The sequence below is a fragment of the Salmo salar genome, chromosome ssa18 (genome assembly GCF_905237065.1).
Source record: "Salmo salar chromosome ssa18, Ssal_v3.1, whole genome shotgun sequence".
Lineage (NCBI taxonomy): Eukaryota > Metazoa > Chordata > Actinopteri > Salmoniformes > Salmonidae > Salmo > Salmo salar.
The window spans coordinates 78,267,667-78,281,190 of record NC_059459.1 but is presented as its reverse complement, the minus strand read 5'-3'; the positions used below and the strand labels follow the sequence as shown (position 1 = coordinate 78,281,190).

At 38.5% G+C, this 13,524-nt stretch overlaps 1 protein-coding gene across 1 annotated transcript in view; it reads right to left on the bottom strand.

Annotated features, from left to right (window-relative positions):
* mark2b (MAP/microtubule affinity-regulating kinase 2b) overlaps positions 1–13,524 on the bottom strand; it is a 138,782-nt gene that overhangs the window by 997 nt on the left and 124,261 nt on the right. Inside the window, exon 18 of the mRNA XM_045700611.1 lies at positions 937–972. Coding sequence (XP_045556567.1) covers positions 937–972 — 36 coding nt within the window. The remainder of the gene's footprint in view (positions 1–936; positions 973–13,524) is intronic.

Here is a 13,524-nt window from a genome sequence, read left to right as displayed (position 1 = left end):
AAGCAAGAGGGAGAGGAGGGGCAGGGGGAGAGGAGAGGCAGAGGGAGAGGAGAGGCAGGGGGAGAGGAGAGGCAGAGAGGGGGAGAGAGGAGAGGCAGGGGGAGAGGAGAGGCAGAGAGGGGGAGAGAGAGGGAGTAGGGGGGTTGGAGAAGGGGAGAAAGAGAGAAACAGAGTGAGGGATGAGATGATTAGGAGAAACAGAGTGAGGGATGAGATGATTAGGAGAAACAGAGTGAGGGATGAGATGATTAGGAGAAACAGAGTGAGGGATGAGATGATTAGGAGAAACAGAGTGAGGGATGAGATGATTAGGAGAAACAGAGTGAGGGATGAGATGATTAGGAGAAACAGAGTGAGGGATGAGATGATTAGGAGAAACAGAGTGAGGGATGAGATGATTAGGAGAAACAGAGTGAGGGATGAGATGATTAGGAGAAACAGAGTGAGGGATGAGATGATTAGGAGAAACAGAGTGAGGGATGAGATGATTAGGAGAAACAGAGTGAGGGATGAGATGATTAGGAGAAACAGAGTGAGGGATGAGATGATTAGGAGAAACAGAGTGAGGGATGAGATGATTAGGAGAAAGAGGGGGATAAGGTAAGGACAACACCCAATATGACTTAAATAGCCCTGACACACACACACACACACACACACACACACACACACACACACACACACACACACACACACACACACCCCTCTAACCATGCATGTACATGCCTACGTCACACACACCCTCCCATTCGCTAACATTCAGAAACTTCATCCCTGATTGGTTAAAACTAAGGTTTGTCAACCAATTATCGAATAAATTTACCAAATCACCCTTTAATCCAATCATATCTATCCCTCCGAGATCTACTGATTAGGTCTGATTGATTGATTGATTGATTGATTGATTGATTGAGGGATGGTTGGTTTAAGTCTCACCTGCTTTCCTCATCCTGACCCTCTCCCTCATACGGACTCCTCAAGAAAAATCAACACAAGTTTAGTCTTCGGAGCTAACGGCTAATAGGCTACAATGTTAGTTTAACAGCTAGCAACACCACTAAGCACAGTACTATCTTCCACAAGCACACACGTTGACATTCCTTTTCCAGAACCCATTCCTATTCCAGAACCCATCCAGAACACAGTGGCTTGTGTATCAGTACAGAACGCCCGGTAGCATAAAACCACACCAGGGAGAAGAGAAAAAAACAAAAATTCACTTTAGGTTCAAAGGTTAAGGGGAGTAGGGGCATTTTAAAGATTAATTCATGATGATTGAAATGTTTAGGATGAATAACTAATAGATTAGAACAGAGGGATGGTTTGATTTGGAATGGGATGTTTAGTTTGGAATGGGATGTTTAGTTTGGAATGGGATGTTTAGTTTGGAATGGGATGTTTAGTTTGGAATGGGATGTTTAGTTTGGAATGGGATGTTTAATTTGGAATGGGATGTTTAGTTTGGAATGGGATGTTTAGTTTGGAATGGGATGTTTAGTTTGGAATGGGATGTTTAGTTTGGAATGGGATGTTTAGTTTGGAATGGGATGTTTAGTTTGGAACGGGATGTTTAGTTTGGAATGGGATGTTTAGTTTGGAACGGGATGTTTAGTTTGGAACGGGATGTTTAGTTTGAAACGGGATGTTTAGTTTGAAATGGGATGTTTAGTTTGGAATGGGATGTTTAGTTTGGAATGGGATGTTTAGTTTGGAATGGGATGTTTAGTTTGGAATGGGATGGAATGGGATGTTTAGCTTGGAACGGTTTAGAATGGGATGTTTAGTTTGGAATGGGATGTTTAGTTTGGAATGGGATGTTTAGTTTGGAATGGGATGTTTAGTTTGGAATGGGATGTTTAATTTGGAATGGGATGTTTAGTTTGGAATGGGATGTTTAGTTTGGAATGGGATGTTTAGTTTGGAATGGGATGTTTAATTTGGAATGGGATGTTTAGTTTGGAATGGGATGTTTAATTTGGAATGGGATGTTTAGTTTGGAATGGGATGTTTAGTTTGGAATGGGATGTTTAGTTTGGAATGGGATGTTTAGTTTGGAATGGGATGTTTAGTTTGGAATGGGATGTTTAGTTTGGAATGGGATGTTTAGTTTGGAATGGGATGTTTAGTTTGGAATGGGATGTTTAGTTTGGAACGGGATGTTTAGTTTGGAACGGGATGTTTAGTTTGAAATGGGATGTTTAGTTTGGAATGGGATGTTTAGTTTGGAATGGGATGTTTAGTTTGGAATGGGATGTTTAGTTTGGAATGGGATGGAATGGGATGTTTAGCTTGGAACGGTTTAGAATGGAATGTTTAGTTTGGAATGGAATGTTTAGTTTGGAATGGGATGTTTAGTTTGGAATGGGATGTTTAGTTTGGAACGGGATGTTTAGTTTGGAACGGGATGTTTAGTTTGGAACGGGATGTTTAGTTTGGAACGGGATGTTTAGTTTGGAATGGGATGTTTAGTTTGGAATGGGATGTTTAGTTTGGAATGGGATGTTTAGTTTGGAATGGGATGTTTAGTTTGGAATGGGATGTTTAGTTTGGAATGGGATGTTTAGTTTGGAATGGGATGGAATGGGATGTTTAGCTTGGAACGGTTTAGAATGGAATGTTTAGTTTGGAATGGGATATTGGAATGGGATGTTTAGTTTGGAATGGGATGTTTAGTTTGGAATGGGATGTTTAGTTTGGAATGGGATGGAATGGGATGTTTAGCTTGGAACGGTTTAGAATGGAATGTTTAGTTTGGAATGGAATGTTTAGTTTGGAATGGGATGTTTAGTTTGGAATGGGATGTTTAGTTTGGAATGGGATGGAATGGGATGTTTAGCTTGGAACGGTTTAGAATGGAATGTTTAGTTTGGAATGGGATGTTTAGTTTGGAATGGGATGTTTAGTTTGGAATGGATTGGAATGGGATGTTTAGCTTGGAACGGTTTAGAATGGGATGTTTAGTTTGGAATGGGATGTTTAGTTTGGAATTGGATGTTTAGTTTGAAATGGGTTGGAATGGGATGTTTAGTTTGGAATGGGATGTTTAGTTTGGAATGGGATGTTTAGTTTGGAATGGGATGTTTAGTTTGGAATGGGATGTTTAGTTTGGAATGGATTGGAATGGGATGTTTAGCTTGGAACGGTTTAGAATGGGATGTTTAGTTTGGAATGGGATGTTTAGTTTGGAATGGAATGTTTAGTTTGGAATGGATTGGAATGGGATGTTTAGCTTGGAACGGTTTAGAATGGGATGTTTAGTTTGGAATGGGATGTTTAGTTTGGAATTGGATGTTTAGTTTGAAATGGGTTGGAATGGGATGTTTAGTTTGGAATGGGATGTTTAGTTTGGAATGGATTGGAATGGGATGTTTAGTTTGTAACGGTTTAGAATGGGATGTTTAGTTTGGAATGGGATGTTTCGTTTGTAACGGTTTAGAATGGGATGTTTAGTTTGGAATGGTTTAGAATGGGATGTTTAGTTTGGAAGGATGTTTAGTTTGGAATGGGATGTTTAGTTTGGAATGGGATGTTTAGTTTGGAAGGATGTTTAGTTTGGAATGGGATGTTTAGTTTGGAATGGGATGTTTAGTTTGGAATGGGATGTTTAGTTTGGAATGGGATGTTTAGTTTGGAATGGGATGTTTAGTTTGGAATGGATTGGAATGGGATGTTTAGTTTGGAATGGTTTAGAATGGGATGTTTAGTTTAGAATGGGATGTTTAGTTTGGAATGGGATGTTTAGTTTGGAATGGTTTAGAATGGGATGTTTAGTTTAGAATGGGATGTTTAGTTTGGAATGGGATGTTTAGTTTGGAAGGATGTTTAGTTTGGAATGGGATGTTTAGTTTGGAATGGGATGTTTAGTTTGGAAGGATGTTTAGTTTGGAATGGATTAATTTGGAAGGATGTTTAGTTTGGAATGGATTAATTTGGAATGGGATGTTTAGTTTGGAATGGGATGTTTAGTTTGGAATGGTTTAATTTGGAATGGGATGTTTAGTTTGGAATGGTTTAATTTGGAATGGGATGTTTAGTTTGGAATGGGATGTTTAGTTTGGAATGGGATGTTTAGTTTGGAACGGGATGTTTAGTTTGGAACGGGATGTTTAGTTTGGAACGGGATGTTTAGTTTGGAACGGGATGTTTAGTTTGGAACGGGATGTTTAGTTTGGAATGGGATGTTTAGTTTGGAATGGGATGTTTAGTTTGGAATGGGATGTTTAGTTTGGAATGGGATGTTTAGTTTGGAATGGGATGTTTAGTTTGGAATGGGATGTTTAGTTTGGAATGGGATGTTTAGTTTGGAATGGGATGTTTAGTTTGGAATGGGATGTTTAGTTTGGAACGGGATGTTTAGTTTGGAAGGATGTTTAGTTTGGAACGGGATGTTTAGTTTGGAACGGGATGTTTAGTTTGGAAGGATGTTTAGTTTGGAATGGGATGTTTAGTTTGGAATGGGATGTTTAGTTTGGAATGGGATGTTTAGTTTGGAATGGGATGTTTAGTTTGGAACGGGATGTTTAGTTTGGAATGGGATGTTTAGTTTGGAATGGGATGTTTAGTTTGGAATGGGATGTTTAGTTTGGAATGGGATGTTTAGTTTGGAATGGGATGTTTAGTTTGGAATGGGATGTTTAGTTTGGAATGGGATGTTTAGTTTGGAATGGTTTAATTTGGAATGGGATGGTCTGGTCTGGAATGGTTTGGTCTGGAATGGAGGGGAGTATGAGTCCTGTGCCTAAAGAAGAGGAAAGGAAGGAGGGAAAGTGGGTCAAATAACCCCACCACCGTTTCAGTCTCTCCAACAGCATTACACTGCTGCACCTAGTCAGACTAGCCCTCTAAACCTGCACACGCAGCACAGCCATGTACAGATAAGAGGACGGATAGAATGAACAATATATTAGATAAGGAAATAGAGCCATACACTACCAGTCAAAAGTTTTAGAACACCTACTCATTCCAGGGTTTTTCTTTATTTTGACTATTTTCTACATTGAGAATAATAGTGAAGACATAAAAACTATGAAATAACACACATGGAATCATGTAGTAACCAAAAAAGTGTTAAACAAATCAAAATCTATTTTAGATTCTTCAAAGTAGCCACCCTTTGCCTTCACAGCTTTGCACACGCTTGGTATTCTCTCAACCAGCTCATGAGGTAGTCACCTGGAATGCATTTCAATTAACAGGTGTGTCTTGTTAAAAGTTAATTTGTGGAATTTCTTTCCTTCTTAATGCGTTTGAGCCAATCAGTTGTGTTGTGACAAGGTAGGAGTGATATACAGAAGACAGCCCTATTTGGTAAAAGACCAAGTCCATATTATGGCAAGAACAGCTCAAATAAGCAAAGAGAAACGACAGTCCATCATTACTTTAAGACGTGAAGGTCAGTCAATACGGAACTTTGAAAGTTTCAAGTACAGTCACAAAAACCATCAAGCACTATGATGAAACTGGCTCTCATGAGAACCACCACAGGAAAGGAAGACCCAGAGTTACCTCTGCTGCAGAGGATAAGTTCATTAGAGTTAACTGCACCTCAGATTGCAGCCAAAATAAAATGCATCAGAGTTCAAGTAACAGACACATCTCAACATCAACTGTCCAGAGGGGACTGCGTGAATCAGGTCTTCATGGTTGAATTGCTGCAAAGAAACCACGACTAAAGGACACCAATAAGATGAAGAGACTTGCTTGGAAATCTGTCCTTTGGTCTGATGAGTCCAAATTTGAGATTTTTGGTTCCCAACTTCCGTGTCTTTGTGAGACGCGGTGTGGGTGAACGGATGATCTCCGTATGTGTATTTCCCACCGTAAAGCATGAAGAAGGAGGTGTGATGGTGTGGGAGTGCTTTGCTGCTGACACTGTGAATTATTTACAATTCAAGGCACACTTAACCAGCATGGCTACCACAGAATTCTGCAGTAATATGCCATCCCATCTGGTTTGGGCTTAGTGGGACGATCATTTGTTTTTCAACAGGGCAATGACCCAACACACCTCCAGGCTGTGTAAGGGCTATTTTACCAAGAAGGAGAGTGATGCAGCACTTCATCAGATGACCTGGCCTCCACAATCCCCCGACCTCAACCAAATTGAGATGTTTTGGGATGAGTCGGACTGCAGAGAGAAGGAAAAGCAGCCAACAAGTGCTCAGCATATGTGGGAACTCCTTCAAGACTGTTGGAAAACCATTCCAGGTGAAGCTGGTTGAGAGAATTCCAAGAGTGTGCAAAGCTGTCACCAAGGCAAAGGGTAGCTAGATTGAAGAATCTCACATTTATTTTGATTTGTTTAACACTTGTTTGGTTACTACATGATTCCATATGTGTTATTTCATAGTTTTGATATCATTATTATTCTACAATGTAGAAAATAGTAAAAATAAAGAAAAACCCTTGAACGAGTAGGTGTTCTAAAACTTTTGACCGGTAGTGTATGACAGAAAAAACAGAGCCATAGAGACACGACATGCAGACTGACAAACCGACTAAATCGTTCCTTTTATACTGAACATATATAAATAATATAGCAGTTAAAAACAGACAAATCATTATCAATTGATTCTCTCAATAGGAGAGAACAGAGCATAAGACCGTTAAACATGTCCCCATCTCCCCCCAAAAAGTCAAAAAATATTTAAGCTATAATAATGACATATAGATATGACAGATATAGATATAACATATAGATATAATAATGATATATAGATATGACAGATATAGATATAACATAGATATAACATATAGATATAATAATGATATATAGATATGACAGATATAGATATAACATAGATATAACATATAGATATAATAATGATATATAGATATGACAGATATAGATATAACATATAGATATAACATATAGATATAATAATGATATATAGATATGACAGATATAGATATAACATATAGATATAACATATAGATATAATAATGACATATAGATATAACATATAGATATAACATATAGATATAATAATGACATATAGATATAATAATGATATATAGATATGACAGATATAGATATAACATATAGATATAATAATGATATATAGATATGACAGATATAGATATAACATATAGATATAACATATAGATATAATAATGACATATTGATTTGACATAGATATAGATATAATAACATAGATATAATAATGATGTATAGATATAGAAATAATAATAACAGATATAGATATAATAATGAAGATATATCAATATAGATATGTAGATATAATAATGACATATTGATTTGACATAGATATAGATATAATAACATAGATATAATAATGATGTATAGATATAGATATAATAATAACAGATATAGATATAATAATGACAGATATATCAATATAGATATGTAGATATAATAATGACATATTGATATAACATAGATATAATAATGACATATAGATAGATATAATAATGATATATAGATATAACATAGATATGTAGATATAATAATGATATATAGATAACAGATGTATAGATAACAGATATATAGATATAATAATGATATAATAATGATATAACATAGATAAGAGATAATATAGATATAATGACTATAGATATAACATAAGATATATAGATATAATAATGATATAACATAGAGATAATGATATAATATCAATATAAAGATAAAATAGATATAATGACATAATATATAGGGGGTGGCAGGTAGCCTAGTGGTTAGAGCGTTGGACTAGTAACCCGAAAGGTTGTAAGATCGAATCCCCGAGCTGACAAGGTAAAAATCTGTCGTTCTGCCCCTGAACAAGGCAGTTAACCCACTGTTCCTAGGCCGTCATTGTACATAAGAATTTGTTCTTAACTGACTTGCCTAGTTAAATAAAGGTTAAATAAAAAATTATATAATAATGACAATGTATAGATAATGATATAAATATACTAATGATAATAAATAATATAGATATAATAATGACATATAGATAGATATAATAATGATATATAGATATAACATAGATATGTAGATATAATAATGATATATAGATAACAGATGTATAGATAACAGATATATAGATATAATAATGATATAATAATGATATAACATAGATAAGAGATAATATAGATATAATGACTATAGATATAACATAAGATATATAGATATAATAATGATATAACATAGAGATAATGATATAATATCAATATAAAGATAAAATAGATATAATGACATAATATATAGGGGGTGGCAGGTAGCCTAGTGGTTAGAGCGTTGGACTAGTAACCCGAAAGGTTGTAAGATCGAATCCCCGAGCTGACAAGGTAAAAATCTGTCGTTCTGCCCCTGAACAAGGCAGTTAACCCACTGTTCCTAGGCCGTCATTGTACATAAGAATTTGTTCTTAACTGACTTGCCTAGTTAAATAAAGGTTAAATAAAAAATTATATAATAATGACAATGTATAGATAATGATATAAATATACTAATGATAATAAATAATATAGATATAATATAATAATGATATACTATAATAGATATAATAGAGATAATATACATATAATGACATAATGTAGAGATAATATAGATATGATATACATATAATATAATGACATAATATAAATATTGGAAAGCTGCCGCGGTCATCCCCCTCTTCAAAGGGGGAGACACTCTCGACCCAAACTGTTACAGACCTATATCCATCCTGCCCTGCCTTTCTAAGGTCTTCGAAAGCCAAGTTAATAAACAGATTACCGACCATTATGAATCCCACCGTACCTTCTCCGTTATGCAATCTGGTTTCCGAGCTGGTCATGGGTGCACCTCAGCCACGCTCAAGGTCCTAAACGACATCCTAACCGCCATTGATAAGAGACAATACTGTACAGCTGTATTCATCGACCTGGCCAAGGCTTTCGACTCTGTCAATCACCACATTCCTATCGGCAGACTCAGCAGCCTTGGTTTCTCTAATGACTGCCTCGCCTGGTTCACTAACTACTTCTCTGATAGAGTTCAGTGTGTCAAATCGGAGGGCCTGTTGTCCGGACCTCTGGCAGTCTCTATGGGGGTGCCACAGGGATCAATTCTCGGGCCGACTCTTTTCTCTGTATACATCAATGATGTCACTCTTGCTGCTGGTGAGTCTCTGATCCACCTCTACGCAGACGACACCATTCTGTATACTTCGGCCCATCTTTGGACACTGTGTTAACAAACCTCCAGACGAGCTTCAATGCCATACAACTCTCCTTCCCGTGGCCTCCAACTGCTCTTAAATGCATGCTCTTCAACCGATCGCTGCCAGCACCTGCTCGCCCGTCCAGCATCACTACTCTGGACGGTTCTGACTTAGAATATGTGGACAATTACAAATACCTAGGTGTCTGGTTAGACTGTAAACTCTCCTTCCAGACTCACATTAAGCATCTCCAATCCAAAATCAAATCTAGAATCGGGTTCCTATTTTGCAACAAAGCATCCTTCACTCATGCTGCCAAACATACCCTCGTAAAACTAACTATCCTACCGATCCTTGACTTCGGCGATGTAATTTACAAAATAGCCTCCAACACTCTACTCAGCAAATTAGATGCAGTCTATCACAGTGCCATCCGTTTTGTCACCAAAGCCCCATATACTACCCACCACTGCGACCTGTACTCTCTCGTTGGCTGGCCCTCGCTTCATATTCGTCACCAAACCCACTGGCTCCAGGTCATCTATAAGTCTTTGCTAGGTAAAGCCCACCTTATCTCAGCTCACTGGTCACCATAGCAACACCCACCCATAGCACGTGCTCCAGCAGGTATATCTCACTGGTCACCCCCAAAGCCAATTCCTCCTTTGGTCGTCTTTCCTTCCAGTTCTCTGCTGCCACTGACTGGAACGAATTTTAAAAATCACTGAAGCTGGAGACTCATATCTCCCTCACTAACTTTAAGCATCAGCTGTCAGAGCAGCTCACAGATCATTGCATCTGTACATAGCCCATCTGTAAATAGCGCATCCAACTACCTCATCCCCATATTGTTATATATATATATATATATATATATATATATATATATATATATAGTTTTTTTTTGCTCCTTTGCACCCCAGTATCTCTACTTGCACATTCATCTTCTGCACATCTATCACTCCAGTGTTTAATTGCTACATTTTAATTACTTCGCCACTATGGCCTATTTATTGCCTTACCTCCCTAATCTTACCTCATTTGCACTCACTGTATATAGACTTTTCTACTGTGTTGTTGACTGAATGTTTGTTTATTCCATGTGTAACTCTGTGTTGTTGTTTGTGTCGCACTGCTTTGCTTTATCTTGGCCAGGTCGCAGTTGTAAATGAGAACTTGTTCTCAACTGGCCTACCTGGTTAAATAAAGGTGAAATAAAAAAATAAAAAATATGACATAATATAGATATAATGATATAATATAATGATATAATAGATATAATATAGATATAATATAGCGATAAGATGATATAATGATGGTGACCCATTACTCTCTGCTCCAATAAAACATGTGCTTGCTGTTCCTAATCTTCACCAGCAGAGAGAGCAGTCACTCCGCCTAACCTGCTGAATTACGCCCCCTGCTGGTGGAAAGTGTCATCACACGGACATTTAAATGTAAACGTCATAACCCATGGGTGGAAAAACCCAGGTGTCTTCTGTGAAAGTGAGAGTGTTGTTGCAGCAGTGCTTGTGTGAGATAACTGTGTGTGTGTGTGAGATAACTGTGTGTGTGTGTGTGTGTTTATTTTTTATATTTTTATTTCACCTTTATTTAACCAGGTAGGCCAGTTGAGAACAAGTTATCATTTACAACTGCAACCTGGCCAAGATAAAGTGTGTGTGTGTGTGCGAGATAACTGAGTGTGTGACATAAGTGTGTGTGAGATAACCGTGTGTGTGAGAGATTCTCTCTCTCAAGAAGGATGGATAGATGAATAAAATACTGATAAAACAACTTCCTAAAGGGTTGGGATTAATTCCACAAACTAAATTATACTTACATTTTCTCTCCCTATAAATTCCATTCAAATTTCAGGTCAGTCTTTGAATTGAGAGATAATTCAATTAATCTCAATTCCATTATTAGGTAATTCAAATAATTAAATTCCATTATTAGGGCATTCAAAGAATTTAATTCCATTCTCCACTTCATGAGTGAATTCAAGAATATATTTGGATTTTCAAATAAAATTGCAAATCGACCCAAAATCCTGTGTAGAACCATGGTAGATCCGTCTACTAACTAAAGCTGGGAAAAACCCCCATCGTACCACACAATGGTGTTGTCAGTGACAGTGGTATAAAGTACTTAAGTAAAAATACTTTAAAGTACTACTTAAGTTTTTTTGGGGGGTATCTGTACTTTACTATTTATATTTTTTACAACTTTTACTTCACTACATTCCTAAAGAAAATAATGTACTTTTTACTCCATACATTTTCCCTGACATCCAAAAGTACTCACTACATTTTGAATACTTATTAGCAGGACAGGAAAATGGTCAAATTCACATACTTCTCAAGAGAACATCCCTGGTCATCCCTACTGCCTCTGATCTGGCGGACTCACTAAACAGAGAACATCCCTGGTCATCCCTACTGCCTCTGATCTGGAGGACTCACTAAACAGAGAACATCCCTGGTCATCCCTACTGTCTCTGATCTGGTGGACTCACTAAACAGAGAACATCCCTGGTCATCCCTACTGCCTCTGATCTGGTGGACTCACTAAACAGAGAACATCCCTGGTCATCCCTACTGCCTCTGATCTGGAGGACTCACTAAACAGAGAACATCCCTGGTCATCCCTACTGCCTCTGATCTGGAGGACTCACTAAACAGAGAACATCCCTGGTCATCCCTACTGCCTCTGATCTGGAGGACTCACTAAACAGAGAACATCCCTGGTCATCCCTACTGCCTCTGATCTGGTGGACTCACTAAACACAAATGCTTCGTTTGTAAATGTCTGCATCTTGGAGTGTGCCCCTGGCTATCCGTAAATAAATAAGAAAATGGTGCCGTCTGGTATGCTTAATATAAGGAATTTGAAATTATTTATACTTTTACTTTTGATACTTAAGTATATTTAAAACCAAATACTTTTACAGAAGTAGTATTTTACTGGGTGATTTTTCACTTTAGTCATTTTCTATTAAAAAGGTATCTTTCTTAACTTTTACAATAGTATGACAATTGGGTACTTTTTCCACCACTGGTCAGTGATCACTTTAGCGTTTGTCAGTACCGGCCAGGGTATGAGGTGAATTAAAGGTGAGTGTGTATGGGGTCAGGTTAGGTGATTGTCTCTCATATGACCCATTGGGGTTTGGTCAGTTGTTGTGTACTGTATTAGGGTGCCCTTTGAGATTCACCCCGTACCTAAAAACACCTGTTGCTAGCTGAGCAACCTCCCTAACAGAAGAGATGACATCATATCCTGTCAAACCAGTGACATCACTTCCTATTTTGAGGTAGGGGTAACCTGATCCCAGGTGTTTCCTCCAACACCCGCTCTCTCTATTTACACACCCGCTCTCTCTATTTACACACCCGCTCTCTCTATTTACACACCCGCTCTCTCTATTTACACACCCGCTCTCTCTATTTACACACCCGCTCTCTCTATTTACACACCCGCTCTCTCTATTTACACACCCGCTCTCTCTATTTACACACCCGCTCTCTCTATTTACACACCCGCTCTCTCTATTTACACACCCGCTCTCTCTATTTACACACCCGCTCTCTCTATTTACACACCCGCTCTCTCTATTTACACACCCGCTCTCTATTTACACCGCTCTCTATTTACACACCCGCTCTCTCTATTTACACACCCGCTCTCTATTTCCCCTCTCTATTTACACACCCGCTCTCTCTATTTACACACCCGCTCTCTCTATTTACACACCCGCTCTCTCTATTTACACACCCGCTCTCTCTATTTACACACCCACTCTCTCTCGGACACAAAGGGTGAGCTCACACAGAGAGGGATGAGGTGAGAGGATGATGGATGGATGGATGAGGTGAGAGGATGATGGATGGATGGATGGATGAGGTGAGAGGATGGAGAGATGAGGTGAGAGGATGATGGATAGAGGGATGAGGTGAGAGGATGATGGATAGAGGGATGAGGTGAGACAATGATGGATGGAGGGATGAGGTGAGAGGATGGAGAGATGAGGTGAGAGAATGATGGATGGAGGTATGAGGTGAGAGGATGATGGATAGAGGGATGAGGTGAGAGGATGATGGATAGAGGGATGAGGTAAGAGGATGATGGATGGAGGGATGAGGTGAGAGGATGATGGATGGAGGGATGAGGTGAGAGGATGATGGATAGAGGGATGAGGTGAGAGGATGATGGATAGAGGGATGAGGTGAGAGGATGATGGATAGAGGGATGAGGTGAGAGGATGACGGATAGAGGGATGAGGTGAGAGGATGACGGATGGAGGGATGATGGATGGAGGGATGAGGTGAGAGGATGGTGGATAGAGGGATGAGGTGAGAGGATGGAGAGATGAGGC